Source organism: Eschrichtius robustus, chromosome 16 (assembly GCF_028021215.1).
Source record: "Eschrichtius robustus isolate mEscRob2 chromosome 16, mEscRob2.pri, whole genome shotgun sequence".
Classification (NCBI taxonomy): Eukaryota; Metazoa; Chordata; class Mammalia; order Artiodactyla; family Eschrichtiidae; genus Eschrichtius; species Eschrichtius robustus.
The window spans coordinates 25,816,725-25,835,714 of record NC_090839.1 but is presented as its reverse complement, the minus strand read 5'-3'; the positions used below and the strand labels follow the sequence as shown (position 1 = coordinate 25,835,714).

At 45.7% G+C, this 18,990-nt stretch overlaps 1 protein-coding gene across 1 annotated transcript; it reads right to left on the bottom strand.

Annotated features, from left to right (window-relative positions):
* Positions 1 to 477: 477 nt before the first annotated feature.
* On the bottom strand, positions 478 to 13,075 carry PXMP4 (peroxisomal membrane protein 4). The gene is made up of 4 exons (XM_068524320.1): positions 12,880 to 13,075; positions 8,875 to 8,937; positions 4,884 to 5,082; positions 478 to 1,528 (listed from the first exon to the last, which is right to left on the bottom strand). Exons 1-4 carry the CDS (start codon positions 12,990 to 12,992, stop codon positions 1,265 to 1,267), a joined length of 639 nt encoding a protein of 212 aa, XP_068380421.1. The 5' UTR covers positions 12,993 to 13,075; the 3' UTR covers positions 478 to 1,264.
* Positions 13,076 to 18,990: the final 5,915 nt, after the last annotated feature.

Below are 18,990 nucleotides of genomic sequence, written 5' to 3'. Positions count from 1 at the left end.
TCTCTGAGTCTCAGTTTCCACATCTGTGAAATGGAGATCCAAATACATACCTGCAAGGTCTTTGAATGGATTAAAAATAATTAGTGCAAAGCACCCAAGAGGAAGTAGGAGCTCACTACATGGATGTAATTAGTAGAAGCAGCCGTTGTAGTTACACAAGTCCAATGTGGACACCAGGTATTACTATGATTATTCTCATTTTACTAGAAACTGAGCCTCTGAGAAGAACCTTCCCCAAGGTTACACAGTGGTGGAGTGGGGACTCAAACCCACGTCTTCTAGCTCTATACCTGCACTGTCCACTAGAATTTTCTGCGAGGGTATACGATATCTGTGCTATCCAAAACAGTAGCCAGTAGCCACATGTGGCTACTAATAAGCACTTGAAATGCGGCTGGTTGAAATTGAGAAATGCTGGAAGTGTAAAACACACACCTGATTTTGATGACTTACTACAAGAAAAAAGAATGTAAAATATCTCAGTAACTTTTATATTTATTACATGTTAAAATGATAATATTTTAGAAATATTGGGTTAAAAGATATGATTAAGGTTTATCTCACCTGCTTCTTTCCTCCCCACCTTTTTTTTTTTTTTTTGGCCACACCCCACGACTTGTGGGATCTTAGTTCCCCAACCAGGGATTGAACCCGTGCCCTCGGCAGTGAAAGCTCAGAGTCCTAACCACTGGACCGCCAGGGAATTTCCTCCACTTTTTAAAAAATGTGGCTACTAAAAAAATTTCAATCACGTCTATGACTCACCTCGTGTTTCTATTGGACAGTGGAAACGCTAGAGCTTCTCCAGTAGAACACCTAAGACGAGGAACTGAATATTTTCTAAAAACGCATTTGCAACCCACTGCCCACCAGCCAGGAGCCCTCTGTTCCAGAAGAACGGTCGGAAAACATACCCACCAGAAAGAGACTTCAGTGCCCTCCTCTGAGTGCGATGACCCCTGAGGCCCAGGGTGGGGTGTGACTTTCCCTGGTCTCACAGAGTCAGCGGCACAGCTGTCACCGCGCCCAAGGCTCCTCAGCCTGATCTGGCGGCTCGTTCCACCATTCAAGAGTACCTAATGGGGTCTGAAAATCAGTGCTTTCACTTCGGCAAATGGAACCCCGGGCTAATAAATGAGTCTGAGACCCCGGGTCTTGAAAAGGCCGGATCCCCTGGGATGATTCGCTGATGGAGCCAATCTCGAGCTGAGCCCGCCGGAGGTGACTTGGGTGCGGGAGCCTCCATGAGCACCTTGGGGCCAAGTTACTCGGAGGGGTGCCTCTTGCTGTAGATGAGGAAGTCCGAGAGGTCGTGCCACACGTTGCTGTCCTCGTACAGGTAGGTCATGGAGGACTGCAGAGAGGGCTGCAGCGTGGGCCGGTGGTACTCGAAGAGCCACAGGACCAGCCCCCACAGTAGCCCGGTGAACAACGGGAACGGGTCCCACCTGGGCTCAGGGATGTAGCCCTTCCCCACGCCCAGGCGGCACAGGGCAAACAGGAGGCGTGACATCAGGTACATGTTGATCTGAGGGAGGGAATGACAGGGAGGTGGGGGTTACAGGTGGGCCCAGCCACCGGGAACCTTCTGCCACCCTGGGGCGCCACCTGCGCGCCGGGTGACTTGAAAAAGTTACGTAGCAGGCATTTAAATGTGACTGTTGATGGCTTTAATTTATTATTCTTTTTCATTAAAAAATCTGAAAAATGAATATATTTCCATGGCTCGAAACTAAAAGGTAGCTCGACAACAAAAAACGCAATCCATAAAAGAAAAGAATTAATAAACTGGATTTCATCAAAACTCAGAATTTTTCCACTGTGAAAGCCCATGTGAAGAGGTAGAAAAGAAAAGCTCGACTGGGAGAAAATATTTACAAACACATATCTGACAAAAACTAGTATCTGGAATATATTTTTAGAAACTCTCAAAGCTCAACAGTGAAGAAAGAAACAATCCAGTTAGAAAATGGACAAAAGACACAAACAGTTATTTCACTGAAGAGGTTACACAGAAGGAAAATAGGCACATGTAAAAAGGTTCAACTTCACTAGGCATCAGGGACATGCAAATTAAAACCACAATGAGATAGCACTATACACCTATCAAAATGTCTAAAATTTGAAATGTAATAAACCACATGCCAGCTAGGATGTGAAGAAACTGGATCACGCATATATTCCTGATAGGAATGTAAAACAGTACAATCACTCTGGAAATGCTTCAGCAGTTTCTTATGAAACTAAGTATGTATGTACCATATGACCCAGCAATTGCACTCCTGGGTGTTTACCCCAGAAGTGAAAACTTATGCTCACCAAAAACACGTAGAAGAATGTTCTGAGTAGCTGCATGCCTAATAGCCAAAGACTGGAAACAACACAGATGTTCTTCAACAGGTATATCCATACCATGGAACACTACTCAGCAATGAAAAGGAATGAACAGCTAATACATACAATAACTTGGATGAATTGCCAGGAAATGATGCTGAGTGAAAAAAGCCAATCCTCAAAGGTTACATACTACAATGACTCCACTTATATAACATCTTTTTAAATTGAAGTATAGTTGATTTACAATGTTGTGTTTGTTTCAGGTGTACAGCAAAGTGATTCAGCTATACACACACACATATACATATATATGTATATATATTCTTTTTCAGATTCTTTTCCATTAAAGGTCATTACAAGATATTGAATAGAGTTCCCTGTGCTATACAGTAGGTCCTTGTTGTCTATCTACTTTATACACAGTAGTGTGTATCTGTTAATCCCAAACTCCTAATTTATGCCTCCCCCACCCTTTCCCCTTTGGCAACCATAAGTTTGTTTTCTGTGTCTCTGAGTCTGTTTCTGTTTTGTAAATAAGTTCATTTGTATCATTTTTTTAGATTCGACATGTAAGCGACGTCATATGGTATTTGCCTTTCTCTGTCTGACTTATTTCACTTAGTATGATAATCTCTAGGTCCATCCATTTTGCTGCAAATGCATTATTTCATTCTTTTTTATGGTTGAGTAATATTCCATTGTATATATATATACCACATCTTCTTTATCCATTCATCTGTCGACAGACATTTAGGTTGCTTCCATGTCTTACAAATAGTACTGCTATGAACACTGGGGTGAATGTATCTTTTCAAATTAGAGTTTTCGTCTTTTCCAGATATACACCCAGGAGTGGGATTGCTGGATCATATGGTAACTCTATTTTTAGTTTTTTAAGGAAACTACATACTGTTCTCCATAGTGGCTGCACCTATTTACATTCCCACAACAGTGTAGGAAGGTTCCCTTTTCTCCACACCCTCTCCAGCATTTGTTATTTGTAGACTTTTTGATGATGGCCATTCTGACTGGTGTGAAGTGATACCTCACTATAGTTTTGATTTGCATTTCTCTAATAATTAGCGATGTGGTGCATCTTTTCATGTGCCTGTTGGCCATCCGTATGTCTTCTTTGGAGAAATGTCTATCATATAACATTTTTGAAATGACATCTTTGAAATGACAACATTTTTGAAATGGAGGTCAGAGCAGCTTTTGCCAGGGGTCAGGGAAAGGAGGGGAGAGGGAAGGAGATGGGTGTGTCCAGGATTCCTAGACTTTGGAAGTTCATAGACAAGTGAAATTTCTATCAAAAAAACAAAATTGGGGAAACTTTCCCAAAATACAAAACGCTCATATCCTTAGATTCCACAATTCCATGTCTAGGAACTTACGGACAGACTAACATAAGTACAGGAAGATGTCTGAACAAAGATGTAGACTGCAGTGTGTGTGTGTGATGGCCAAAGGCTAAAGAGCCCCTAAATGTCCATCCAGAGGAGACTGTGAAATCAAGGCTGGTCCATCCCATCAGCCGAGGGCTCTACTGATGTTATAAAGGATAAGGGACTGACAAGAGAGGCCTCCAAGATACACTGACTGTTACATGAAAAAAAACGTAGTATGATCTCAATTGGTGGAAAACTCCTACTATGTACACTGACACAAGCACAGACAAGTTCTGAAAGGCTACACAATACACAGTTAGAGTGACTGTCTATATGTATATGTATAACTGATACACTTTGCTGTGCAGCAGAAACTAACACAACATTGTAAATCAACTCTACTCCAATAAAAATTAATTTTAGAAAAGTGACTATCTCTGGACAGTGGCTGGACAGTTGGTGGGGGACAGGAACTTTCTTTTCAGTTTATTTTCTAATTTTATCATGATGTATCCTAAGCACCCAGAAATGTGCCAGGCACATAGGGGGTGCTTAGTTTGCATTATTTAAAATGTGAAAATAAAATATTATTTTTATAATTTAAGAATATTTAAGAAATTTGAGGGAGGCAAATTGGAAAGACTGCCAACTTTCGTATTGCCCAAGAAGGATGCTAAAACAGGAGCAGCAGCAATGATTAGCATTTAGTTTCATCACCTCATTAAAAAACAGAACTTTAACCCAGAAAAAAGGGCAAGTTACAGAACCAGAGACAATTCTTTGAATGTATTAAGTTTTGTTTTATGAAAATCTTACTCCAGGGTCATGTTTTTTTTCTCACTTCACTGCAGAGTGGTGTTCTGTGTTTTTGTTTTCTTTTGTTTTGTTTTTTCAAATCTTTGCCCCAGAGAGCTGCACACACATTGATTTTGGAAATCATGGAATTCCAACAAGGCACCTGGTTAACAGAGCGGGAAACTGAGGGGGAAGTGACCTTCCCAAGGTCACACAGGGACTGGTGAACCACAGACCCTCGGACATGGAAGGGAACCAAGAGCTTGTCTTCTTTGACTCCCATCCCCAACTCTATACCTGAATCCTGTCCCACGCTCCACCTCCACCCCTCTCCCCAACCCACATCCAGCAGAGGGCCTTTACCTGGCTGTTGATGTTATTGTTGTTTCCAAACACCAGGACGCCCCCAAGGAAGGCAGCCACGAATGAGTGCACCTGGTAGGTCTCGCCCTGGAGGTGGGACTGCAGGGCGCAGAGTCCCTTGTAAGTGAACACAAAGCTGGCCAGGTTCCGGGAGTGAGTGTACGTGGCCTGCAGGATAGCCCACAGCTTCTCCCGGAGGCTGCACAAACACAGGGAGCCGCCATGAGTGCAGGCCCAGCCGCCCCCAGGGCACTCACCCACCTGGCACACAAAACTGACCCAGGCAAGGAGCTCATGGGCTGATGCTCATTCAACCCCAGGCCTCTAGGCTCCATGTCCTTGGGGCTGCTCCCTCGCTAGATTCCGGCCTTGACTCCACACCGCTTCCTCCGAGAGGTCTTCCCTGACCACTCTACATAAAAGAACGCCCATCGTATTCTGTTCCCTTACCCAACTTTTCTTTTCTTTCATAGCTCTTATCACCACCTGACATTTATATACTTGCTTATTATCTCCCACCACTCCCACCCCATCCCAATGGAAGCTACCAGAGAGTGGTGTCTACATCTGGCTTGTTCATCCTCAGCCCCCAGTACAAGGCCTGGCACATAGTAGGTGCTCAATAAATATTTTTTTTGGAGTGAATATGTGAAGAAATGAATGAGCGAGTGAGTATGTACTATGTGCTGGATCTGGGGATACAAGTCTGAGAAAAAAGAGATCTGCTTGCTGCCCTCATGAGGTTTATGATCTAATGGGAGAGGGAATTATGAAATGAATAATCACAACACAAAGGTCAAACTTTGACCTTGACAAGACATGATCCTGGGGTGTGAAGAATGAGGAGTCAGTGAGGTCAGGAGGGGAGAGGAGTTGCATCCCAGGCGGTGGATCAGCAGGTGCAAAGGTCCCGAGGAGGGACAGAGAATGGGGAGCAAAGGAACAGAGAGAAACCATTAAGGCCTGAGCAGAAAATATGTGGGGCAAAAGCTGTGGGGGAGGGGCGGGGCTATGCTAAGTTTTGTCTTTATCCTGAGAGAAGCGAACATTTAAGTAGGACAGATGATTTGATTTATCTTTAAAAAATCACTAGGGGGCAGTGAGGAGAACCAGGGAGAGGAGCAGACTGTATTCTGGGAGATCAGTTCAGGGCAGGCAAACACAAGGGCCCTCAAGGCTGGAGAAGGACCTTGAAGTGTGTCTTCTGGGACGTGTGGAAGTCTGCCAGGTGAGTGGGGTGAGCCAGGAGTCAGCTGGCTCTCACCCCATAGGAACATGGGCCCAGCACTGACAGTTCTAAGGCAAGCTGGATTTCCCACTTGTCAAGTGTTGGCACTAATCCTCCCTTCAAAATGTTTCTAGACTCTGAACACCTCTCACCTCCACTGCCACCGTCAAGGTCTGGGCCACCACAGTTACTCAACTGGATTATTGCCACAGCCTCCTACTTTACACCTACTTCTGCCCTTGACCCCTAGCAGCAAACTCTTCACTCTCTCACTATTAAAAGATAAGTCAAATAGTGGCATGTCCCTATACAAATTCTTAAAACAATTTCCTGTTTCCCTTAAAGGAAAAGCCAAACTCCTCTCTATGACCTAAAGCTGGACAGGATGGGCCTAGGTTACCCCTGTGACCTTCCTCTCTTTGTTTTCTCCCCTGCAATCCCTCTGCTGCAGCCTCCTCAAACTCACCAGGCATGATCCCACCTCAGGACCCTTGCACTGGCTGTTCCCTTGGCCTGAAACACTCTTTCCCTTGATACCCACTTGGCCAACTCTTCCATCTCCTTCAAGTCTTTACTTGAATGTCACTTTCTCACTGAGGCCTTCCCTATTTAGTTCTGCAGCCTGCCCCTCCTCCAGCACTCTGGATCCCCTTTCCCTCTTTCCCTGCTCTAATATTTCTTTCCCACAGCCCATACAATCTTCTAACATACCACATACTTTCCTTATTATGTTTATTTTCTGCTACTCCTTGCTAGAATGCAAGCTTTACAAGGGAAGTGATCATTCTCTGTTTTTTTTCACTGCTGTATCTCCAGCACCTAAAAACAGTGTCTGGGGGCTTCCCTGGTGGCCCAGTGGTTGAGAATCTGCCTGCCAATGCAGGGGACACGGGTTCCAGCCCTGGTCCGGGAAGATCCCACATGCTGCGGAGCAACTAAGCCCGTGCGCCACAACTACCAAACCTGTGCTCTAGAGACCGCGAGCCACAACTACTGAGCCAGCATGCCAAAACTACTGAAGCCTGGGCGCCCTAGAGCCCGCGCTCCGCCACAAGAGAAGCCACCGCAATGAGAAGCCTGTGCACTGCAACGAAGAGTAGCCCCTGCTTGCCACAGCTAGAGAAAGCCCACGCGCAGCAACGAAGATCCAGTGCAGCCAAAAATAAATAAATAAAATAAATAAATTTATTAAAAAATAATAATAATAATCTTTGAGTGTCTGGCACATGCTCAATAAATATTTACTGAATGAATGAATGAGTTCAATTTAAAAAAATGATTTGGAGGGCAAAAACTAAAAAATAAATTTAAAAAAGGAAAAATACAGGGCTTCCCTGGTGATGCAGTGGTTAAGAATCCGCCTGCCAATGCAGGGGACACAGGTTCGAGCCCTGGTCCGGGAAGATCCCACATGCCGCGAAGCAACTAAGCCCGTGCGCCACAACTACTAAGCCTGTGCTCCAGAGTCCACGAGCCACAACTACTGAGCCCGTGCGCTGCATCTACTGAAGCCCGCCCGCTCTAGAGCCCGTACCCTGCAACAAGAAAAGCCACTGCGATGAGAAGCCCGCGCGCTGCAACGAAGAGTAGCTCCCACTCGCCTCAACTAGAGAAAGCCCTTGCGCAGCAACGAAGACCCAACACAGCCAAAAATAATAAATAAATAAAAATGAATAAATAAATAAAAAGGAAAAATACATAAAGAAAAGATCTTACAGGGACTTCCTTGGTGGTCCAGTGGTTAAGACTCCATGCTTCCACTGCAGGGGACGCAGGTTTGATCCCTGGTGGGGGAACTAAAATCCCGCATGCTGTGCAGCATGGCCCAAAAAAAAAAAAAAAATAGAAAAAATCTCGCAAGCTGGATTTGAGTAATAGGGTGTCCACGTGTGATTCTTTTTTTTTTTTTTTTTTTTTTTGGTTGTACCAGGTCTTAGCAGTGGCAGGCGGGCTCCTTAGTTGCAGCATGTGCGCTCCTCAGTTGCGGTTCACGGGCTCCTTAGTTGTGGCACATGTGCTCCTTAGTTACAGCCTGCAGCCTCCTTAGTTGTGTCATGCAAACTCTTAGTTGCGGCATGCACGTGGGATCTAGCTCCCTGACCAGAGACTGAACCTGCGTCCCCTGCATTGGAAGGCAGATTCTTAACCACTGAGCCACCAGGGAAGTCCCCCATGTGTGATTCTTATAAGCTCCAGATGAGGCTACATACATTAAAAACTAGACCACAAAGTGATTTCTGATAAGTTTCTTGAGGGAAGTTATGGGAGATCAGAGGAAGGCCAAGAAGTCTGAACAAGGGCAGAAGGTAGGTCATGAACAGTTTTCCTGAAAAAGTGATCCTCAGAGAACTGGTATGGGTTGCTAGGAAGGAAATAAAGGTGGGGTGGAAGAGGAAAGGGCATTCCTGGTGAGGGGTACTGCATGAGAAATGTAAGGAGGTAGAACCACATGTGGCACATGAATGAATGGCAGTGAGTCTTGGTGCCAAGGGCACCCCAGGGTGGACGTGGGGGAGTAGGGGGGATGCCCCTGAGGTCAGGCTGCAGAGGGCCTTGAAGGCCACACCTGGAAGCTGGGCTTCTCTGGAGGACAGTGAGGAGCCAGGGGAACTTTCGAGATGGGATAATAGAATCAGACTTGTACTTTAGGAGATGGTGGTGCAGACAGGTTAGACCCAGCTAGGAAGCTACCGCAACAGTCCTGGCACTGAGGGGTGACCACATTCTCTCCCAGTTTGAAGGGTGTGCAGAGGGGATGGGTACCTGCCACTCCGGAAGAGAAAGGTCATGACCAGTGCGTGAGGGGCCCGGATTTTGACTCCATAGCTGTAGAAACAAAAGAAAACAGTTACTACAGCACCACTGAATCAGTTTCTTTCTGACTCCCTGTGCCCCCTCCCCATCCCTAATCCTGACCTCATTTTGGGAGGGAAAATAATGCTGGCTTTCAAGTTAGATCTGGGTTCAAAGTGGGTAGTACAGGGACTTCCCTGGCAGTCCAGTAGTTAAGACTCCTCACTTCCAATGCAGGCAGTGCGGGTTCGATCCCTGGTGTGGGAACTAAGACCCCGCATGCCACGCGGTGTGGCCAAAATAAAAAAACCAAACCAAAGTGGGTAGTACAAAGGAAATAATATTTGGTGCCAAAGCCCTGCCCTGTTTTGCTGTATACACTTGGATAAATCATTTAACATCTCTGAGCCTCCCTTCTCCCATCAGTTAAAAGTATTCTCCATTTCAGAGTTGCTTCTGGCAGTTAAGGACATAGCGCATGTAAAAGTTCCTAATTCAACCAATATTAGTGTCTCTGCCTTTCTTTTTCTTCTTTATTGGACTTCCCCTCGCCCCACCAAGTTCTCCTGCTGTCTGGCCCCAATCTTACCAGGCTACAAGGTCTAAAAATCTTTGGCAGCCTCCTTGAGACAACTGTCATGAGCCCCATATTGTTGTCATATGAGTATCTGTGAGGCTTGCTTGAAACAGCAGAAGACTGAGAGCAAACATGTGTCCATCCACAGAGGGCTACTGGGTAAACAAATAATGGACCCAGCAGTCAGTGGAATGAATACCACACAGCTGTGCAAGAATGAGGTGGCTCTATATGTGCTCTATGCTTGGTTAGAGCAAGGTGTGTAAACTTCTAAAAAGTTCTAACTTTTTATGCCTTTTGTGAACATGCTACATAATTTTCAAAAAATAAGTCAAATAAAAAATATGATCAAGTGACAGCAGTGTTACTGTAGTGGTGGCCACACTGAATGGCTTATTTTCTCACTGCCTAGCTGTGGGCAGGGCCCTCATCCTGGCCCCAGCAAGCTCTCTGCCCCACCTCCTCAAAGTCATGTATCTTTCCCCTGAATAAAGAGACCCTCGGCCTCCTCCAGCGGGCCAGGGCTAAAAGGCTCCTTCCTTATACCACAGACACAAGCAGAACAATGCCCCCAACTCCCTACATCTGCTTGGCCCCCTACCCAAACTCCTCAAACTCAGGTGAGTTTACTACCACTCACAGGATCACTCTGCATCTTGAAAAATGGGATGCCCTGGATTAAAAAGGATTTAAACGATATGCAGGTACAGTGTGATATCCTGGAAGATCCTGGTCTAGACAAACTTGCTATAGAGGACATCTGGGGGACAACTGGAACAATCTGTCTATCAACTGGACAGCAGTCAACATTATAGGATTATGATTAATTTCTTAAATGTAATTACGATAATCTAGCCATATAGGAAAATGCTCTTATTTTCAGAGATGCACATTGATATATTTAGGAGTAGAGCATCAAAATGAGTTACATTTTACACAGTTCATACGTCTCAGTTCTCAGTCATCCAAGTCGGCCTCCCTGAATGGATGGCCTCTCTTGACAAACAGCACATTCTTTTCCACCTCCAGGCCTTTGTTCAAACCATTCCCTCTGCCTGAGATGCCCTTATCACCCACAGCAAATTCCAACTCAACCTTCAAAATGGCACCATCACCTCCTCTGTAAAGCATTCCTGATCATCTGGTATTGTCATGGTAATTTAATCATCAGTCTCCCCACTTTGACTCCAGGTCCTTACAGATGGGCCTGGGCCCACTGATGTTATCTCAGGGCCCACCCCACCCTGATCACACCAAAGCAAGACTGATATGATCTGGCCAGACCCAGGGGGAACCACCTTCTCCCTGACTCTGGGTGCCCATGGAAGCCAAGAGCCTGGCATTGAGATCAGGTATCCTTGGGTTTGAATCCTGGCTCTGACCCTGACTAAGTGACTTGACCATGAGCAATGAATCTTCCTCTCTGAACCACAGTCTTCTCATCCAGAAAATGGGGACAATGGCAATTCCTACCTTGCACATTCATTCATTCAGTAAATATTTGAGAGCCTGCTGTGTACCAGGTACTAGGAATATAGCAAGGAACAAAATAGATTAAACTTTCTGTCCCCATTGTTGCAACAAAAATAGAAATGAGACTTTTCTTTTCTGATAGACAAGGAAAATAAAGTAACAATGAACAGCCTGGGGAAACAGCATAAACAGGCCTGAAAGAGTTAATCAATCCTAGTTTTATTTTAACTGCTACTAATCTGTAGTGTCTGTAACTAGATTTGTCCTTCACAAAGCTAACCTCTAACATTCTCTGACACTATGTGAATTACATCCTGTACCTATCAGTCCCTAACTCTGTGTTAATTACACACTGCCCCTAACACTCTCTGATCCCACATGTGAATTACATCCTGCACCCGGTATTTACACTCCCTGCACTCCCTTGTAGCAAATCAACCCTTGTAACCTCTGCATTTCAGAAAGAAGGTCGCAGGCCTACAACCCAGAGGCCAACAGACCCAATTACCAAACAGACTCAATTACCAGGCTGCCTGAGGCCAGCTGTGACTGTTTGGAAATAACGCAAGAAGAAGATAAATGCAAGACCTTAATTACTTTGAGCCTTATCACCTACCAGACCACGAGGCCCGGCTATATAACCTTGCCCTTATTCCCCAGAGAAGGGGGGCACAGTTCTTGAGGTGCTAGCTGGCTGTGTTTCCCCTTTGCCTGGCAAAGAATAAAGCTTCTTCTTTTCCTCCAAATCTCTGTCTGTTTCTGTTTGGCATTGGTGCACTGAGAGCCAAGATTTTCGGCATCACCATGAAGCTCACTTTCCAGTGAGAAAGACAATAGAAAAACAGGATACATAAGTGAACTACTTAGTGTCAGATGGTGGTAAATATTATGGAGAAAAATTCAGTAGGGAAGGAGGTGGGAAGTTCAGGGATGGCTTCATTGAGGAGGTGACAATCAGAGGCCTGAACAAGGTGAAGGAGTGAGCCAGTGAGACATCCATGTGAATAGAACAATAATTACAGCAGCCAACAGTTATATACATACCAGGCACTGTGCTAAGCATTTCACACATACTGACTCAAGCCTCTGACAGTATATAAGTACTATTATCAGCCCCATTTTATAGAAATTGAGGCTTAGAGAGGCTAAAAGACTTGCTCAAGATCACGCAGGTAAGGGGCACCAGGATTCAAACCAAGGTGGTCACATCCACACAACCATGCCATGCTGCCACTAAAATGCCAACTTCAAGAGCATGCAGATCTTCCGTTTGTTCTCTGATGCGTCCCCAGTTCTGGCACAGTAGGCTCTCAATAAATGATAGCTGTTATGCATGAAGTTTAAAGGAAGCTGAGCTCCCGTCCTGGCACCAGCCTAGGGAAATGACCCCAAGACCTCTTCTGCAGGTCTTCAATTTGCTCAGCAAATATTTGCAGCTTCATTTACATCACGACTGAGGCTTATCAGGAGTCCCCTGTGCCAGAAGGGACTTACAAAAGAGAATTGAGAAGCGGCATGAAAGCCCACGCGCAGCTTAATGGAGGGAGCACAGAGAGGCAGGGCCGCCGGCTGGCTAGAGGCCAGAGTCCAGCTTCCCATTAGACCCAAGGGCACACAGCGGCGAAAGAGGGGAAACTGGGCCCAAATGAAGGGAGACAGGGGCTGCATGGGAGGCAGTCAAGGCAAGAGGTCCAGGTTGCAAAGCACGGAAGACCCAGAAACAGCGTAGTGGGAGCCCCGGCTCAGAAGGCGCTCGGAACCCAAAATCCAGCGCCCACTGCGCCGATATTGGACACCGAGAGACCTAGGGACACACTAGGGCTGCTCAGGGGCGCACAGCGCGGCGGCGCCGGCCCCAGAACCCGCTTCTCCGACCCCATCAGATCTGTCCTTCAGCCCCTGCCCCGCCCCACCGCCCGACTCACACAGCCCCGTTCCGGAAGCCCTTAAGCATGGACAACGCTGCGTGGTAGCGGCGCTTGCGCAACAGTGCGTTGATCGCAAGGAGCAGAGTCCGCAGCTGCGGCGGGGCGGCCATAGTGCGGGCGGCGCGCGGGGTGGCGGGCACCGAGCAGGACGGCCGCCCTGACTGCTCCGGGCTCCTCCTGCTCAACCCTCAGCGCCGGACAGTGCCGGGCAGTGCAGCCGCGTCTTTGCGCCCATAAGATGCGTCTAATGTCACTCATACAAGGAGAGCCAATCACAGGACTCACTCATCTCACCAGGGGATTGGGACGCAAGCACACTCCCGAATAGCGGTCTGATTGGAAGAGAGGGAGAGCTTGTAATCAGTCACAGTGGGCTCCGCCCGATTCGACTTAAAGAAGGTTAGAAACATGCTCCTGGATTTGTCCAATCAGAAAGCATGTTTCTCTCGGGCTTGGAGAGAGGTGTGTCACCTGGGAGGTTGGAAGGAAGTTTCCTGAAAGAGGAGCTGCCCTCCCTGGAGTTGGGATGGTGGCACTGCGGGGAGCCAGGCCTTATCTTTACACATGACAGTTCTGATTGGTTAACATTGATCATAGCGATCTTCTCAGACCATAAATGCCTTGGCACCCTTTGGGTTTCCATTTATTCTTAAAAACCAAACTCCTACCCACGGCCCGCCAAGAGAAGACTCTTTATGATCTGGCCCCTGCTTCCCTCTCTAACCTCATTCCCACAATCTCCCCTCCTCCTGTCACTTGCCTCCTAGGTCACTCCTCTCCAGCAAAACTAGCCTCCTTGCTGTTCCTCGAGCGTGACGCTCCTGCCTCAGCGCTTTTGCACTTCGATTTCCCTGCCTCGTATGCGTCACCCCAAGTTCTTCCCATAGCTGGCTCCTTCTCAACCTTCAGGTTTCAGCTGAAATGCCACCTCCTCAGAGAGGTCTTCCCAGATATCCCATCTAAAGTAGCACTGCCCACTCTCTGACTCATTACCCTCTTTTATTTCCTTCATAGAACTTTACACTCTTTGAAATTATTTATTTGCTACATGTTCATTGTCCACTGCCCCTACCAGACGGTAAATTCCATGAGGGCAGAAACCTTGTCTGTCTTGTTTTCTACTGTAACTCCAGTACTTAGCACATGGCTGGTGCCCAACATAGGCTTGTTGAGCAATATAGTTCTGGGTTATCTCCCAGAACATTGAGGGGTGACATTTATGTATGATGTCACTGTGTGGAGTTGTTCCTGGATAACAGTTACACACTGAGTGGTGGCTGTGATTTGTGAGGGTGTCCCCTGGTACATGGGCCATCTGGTATTTATCTGTGACATTATTGCCTGGGTCAGTGTCAGAGGATGTGGTCAGAGGTCAGTGAGGAGGAATTATGCTGGGCCTATTTTATCATTACAACTGGATTTTCTTTTTGCAGGGGGTAATTGTGGACTAATTTATTCAGTTAATCTTCCCCCTGAAAATAGCAACATTAGATAAAATATAAGAATATCCTCTGAAAAACACTGAAATGTTTAAAAGCCTGGGGAATGCTCAGGCCAATTATTAGGTGAAAGCTGGTAACCAGATATTTAACAAGAAGATTGGAATATTGGAGCACCAAAGCTACTTATGACATGAGGGCTTTTGCTAATATTGAACCTGTGGGTTTCAGTTCATCAACCACAGAGGGCAAGAGGGACAGAAGTGAAAGTCCAGGGCCTGTCCAAGGTGGGGAGTCTAATAGAAGAATCTCCTCACATTAGACTGAGACCCCAAGGGTCTCACCCTCGAGTTTAATGTGATATGAAGCTGCACACTCCACACCACGAGCCCCAAGGGAGTTCAGAAAAGGTTGCCTTGATACTGAGCAGAACAGTTGGAGGAAAAGGAAAGGGGAATATTTTAAAGCTCTTTCTTAGGGAGTTGTGACCATTGATGAGTCCTTTTGTGCCCCAGGGAGTAGAGAGCCCAGTAGCCCAAGAATTCTCAAGCCATAAACTGGGAACCTAGTTTGAAGTAACAACTGGATTGCCCCTAGTTATCATTGGAAGTGAGTGGAAGTGCCCCCAAAACTTTGACAAAAGCAAATGCAAAGTCTCTCTGAAGAGGGCACATTTATCAATATCTTTGCCTTCAGGGAACCACCACAAATAATTTTTCAAGGTGAGACCAGCACACAGTCAGAGATAACTAGGAACCCAAGACTTCATGAAGAAAAAATAAATACAACAGATGGGAGGAACAGATAAACACAGACTTCAGGTACTGTAATTCACAGCCACAGGTTTTAAAAAATTGTGCCTACAAGATTTAAAGTTAGAAAATAGCTACAGAAAACAGAAAATTATTTTTTTTTAAACATGGAAAATTTGAAAAGGAACCAAACAGAACTTCTAGAAACATCACCTGATACTCCCATGAAGAATCAGTCACCAATCCCTGACACATGGCCGAGCATTAGGAAAGGGTATTTGGAAACTATTTGGTTTGGCAAGTACTTCCTGAGTGCACTCTTTTGCTAAGCCCTTTCTCACAGATATTAAGAAATTTCTGCCCTCAGGGAGCCCAGGGTAAAGAGTCACCATATGGGAACACTTACCATTGCCTGGTGCCCCCCCCCCCCACCTTTTAAAATACTTCTTCGGCTGCACCTCACGGCATGTGGGATCTTAGTTCCCTGACCAGGGATTGAACCCGCACCCCTGGCATTGGAAGCGCAGAGTCTTAACCACTGGACCGCCAGGGAAGTCCCCTGGTGACCCTTTTTAATTAATTTATTTTTGGCTGTGTTGGGTCTTCGTTTCTGTGCGAGGGCTTTCTCTAGTTGTGGCAAGCGGGGGCCACTCTTCATCGCGGTGCGCGGGCCTCTCACTATCGCGGCCTCTCTTGTTGGGAGCACAGGCTCCAGACGCGCAGGCTCAGTAGTTGTGGCTCACAGGCCCAGTTGCTCCGCGGCATGTGGGATCTTCCCAGACCAGGGCTCGAACCCGTGTCCCCTGCATTAGCAGGCAGATTCTCAACCACTGCGCCACCAGGGAAGCCCCCTGGTGATCCTTTTTAATGGTATATAACTCTGAGTTCCTCAGGGTTTGGCCTATTTCTTCACCTTTGCCCAGTGAAATTGAATTTATTTATTTAATGAGCACCTACAGATTATTAAGTGTATGTCAGGAGTTGTTTCCTAAGTGCTTTATTAACCATTTCATTCTCATAGCAACCGTATGAGGTAGGTACTATAATTATGCCCACTTAACTGATGGGAACTAAGGCAGAGAAACAAAATAACTTGCTTAAGATGATTTCGCTAATAAGTGATGGATCCTGGATTGGAATTCAGCCCTTGCTCCAGAATCTTTGATCTTAGCCACTGTATTCATTTGCTAGGGCCTCCATAACAAAATACCATGAACTGGGTGGCTTAAACAACAGACGTTTATTTTCTCACAACTCTGGAGGCTAGAAGTCCAAGATCAAGGTGTCTGTAGGTTTGCTTTCTTTTTTTTTTTTTTTTTTTGGTTTGCTTTCTTTTGAGGCATCTCTCCTTGGCTTGCAGATGGCTGCCTTCTCACTGTGTCCTCTCATGGTCACCCCTCAGTCTATGTGTACATCCAAATCCCCTCTTCTTTTAAGAACACCTGTCATATTGGATTAAGGCCCACCTATGTGCCCTCACTTAACCTTAATTACCTCTTTAAAGGCCCTATCTCCAAACACTGTCTGAGTAGTAGGGATTAAGATATCAACATATGAATGGTGGGGGGCACAATTCATCCCATAACAACCACCACACTTTGCTGCCTCCTACCTATACCAATGAACCTAACAAGATGTCAGGGTCCAGCGTTGCTTTGTGTGTCCTTAGTTTCTTCCACTTAAGGCTGGGAGTCTGGTTGAAGCTGCTCATGATTTCTCCCCTCACCATGGAGAAGTTAACTTTTCTAGGGTGGCTGGTGCACTCACTGTGAATGGGAACACTGGGCATTTCCCAGACTTTCCTTCTTCCCTGCTTGGCTCCACCCCTGGAATTGCCACATTATTTACCACAGGAGTCTCTGAACTGTGACTGGATTCGGTTCAGTGCCAACGTGCTGGCCCTAAGGGAATGTGACATAGGACTGATAGATTTTGGTGGAGGAAGAGATGGAGGTGAGTGGAAAGTTTGGAGCAGGGGGCAGCCTGACTGGAGAGCCTGCTGGAGGTAGGGTCTATATCCCTGAAAGCTCATTCAGTTGTTCCATCCGTCAAGTAGTCAGTCAACAAGCATTTCCCAGGTTGCCTCTGTGCCAAGCTCTGATGGTTGCCTCCATCCAACCAGAATGGATGAAGCACTTCCGCTTAGAGGGCTCCCTATTGAGGGGGTAGAGAAAAGGGGAACTTCCCATGGCTGAAGAGTATCACATGATAGGGGTAGGGGTGGGAGAACAGCATTTTAGTAAGAGAGAACAGCATGTGCAAAGGCCTGAAGAGCAGATAAAAAGCAATATGTGTATATGCACCTGGATGTATCAAAATACAGCCCTGCCCTTCCTTGGACTTACGATGGGGTTACACCTGGATAAACCCATCGATGGTGGAAAATATCATTAAGTCGAAACACCTAACCTAATGAATATCATGGCTAAGCGTAGCCTACCTTAAACGTGCTCAGAACACTTACGTTAGTTTACAGTTGGGCAAAATCATCTAACACCAAGCCTATTTTATAATAACGTGTTGGATGTCTCATGTAATCTATTGAATACTGCACTAAAGTGAAAAGCAGAATGGTTGTCTGGGAGCAGAACGGTTGTAAGTGTATTGGTTGTTCAGCCTTGTGACTGCACGGTTGACCGGGAGCTGTGGCTCGCGGCCGCTGCCCAGCATCATTACAGATCGCTAGCCTGGGAAAAGATCACAATTCAAAGTTTTTCTACTGAATGCATATCACTGTCAAACCATTGTAAAGTTAAAAAATCATAAGTTGAGCCATTGCAGGTCAAGAACTGTCTGTACATGGAAAGCTTCCAAGGTCTGGATTAGTGGAATCTTTTAATCCATCACCCTCAGAATAAAACCCACACCCTCTGATACAGTGTCTGGTCCAGAGTAAGGGATGAATAAGTACATAATAATAGACATCATATGGAAAGGGAGGGGAATAATGATTAGAGAATTTCTTGGAGGACATTTGATGCAGAACAGCTCGGGTATCCTATGTGAAGACCAGGCCTCTTCACGGTTATATTTCTGCAAGACCAGTCATGTACTATGTAAAGTAAAAGCAGTAACCAATGTCAAAAAAAGGATCATAAATTATTTTCTCTTTCTACTCAAGAGACTTTAATCAAAGCCCACATCTCTATACTTAATATGAATATATCTGGATGTCAGCCCTTTAGTGGTTACAAAGTTTTTACAAGTAACCTAATGTAATTCTAAATGACACATCATTTTGACTCATACTTAAATTTGTGAGAGTATTACAGCCAGAGAAATAAATGATACTTTAGCCCTTAAAAAAAAAAAAACAACCCACACCCTCAGAGCGGCCCTGTCTATCTCTCCAACCTCATCCTCCTGTTCCCATACATTGCTTATTATCCTCAGTTGCCCCTTTACAGTCCTTGGCTTCCTTTCATTTTGGCCTCAGAGCCTTTGCACTTGCCCAAGATGATAAAGCTAATAAGCTCTGCCTTTTTGTTCCCTTTTGTCCATCTGATCCCATCTCATTTTTCAGGTCCGCCTCCTCAGACAGGCCTTCCCTGACCTGTCTAAAGTAGCTTCCCCTCCTCCCAGAAAAAAATACTTAAAGTCATAGAACATGTCTCCTTTTTTTTTCTTGCTTATAGCCCATCTCACTTGCATCTCACTATGACTCCATGAAGGCAAGGATTTTTGTCTTTTCATTCATGGCTGCAGCCCTAGCATCTAGAACAGTGTCTAGCCTACAGTAGGTACTCAATACCTATTTTTAAGTTAATTAAATGAATGTGAATGTATTAATATATTACTTGAATAATTTAAAAAACATAAGAAAGTTATATTGAGAAACTCTTGCCGAGAAGACATGATGAGAATCTGTGGCCACTGGACCAATGGGGACGTTAAAAGAAGACAGGGAGGAGGGAACC

Coding starts and splice junctions, on each gene's coding strand:
- PXMP4 (XM_068524320.1), bottom strand. CDS start 12,992: ATGGCCGCCCCGCCGCAGCTGCGGACTCTGCTCCTTGCGATCAACGCA. Junction 8,938..12,879: donor GGCTTCCGGAACGGGGCTGT/GTGAGTCGGGCG, acceptor TTGTTTCTACAG/CTATGGAGTCAAAATCCGGG. Junction 5,083..8,874: donor TTTCTCTTCCGGAGTGGCAG/GTACCCATCCCC, acceptor GTGTTTGTGCAG/CCTCCGGGAGAAGCTGTGGG.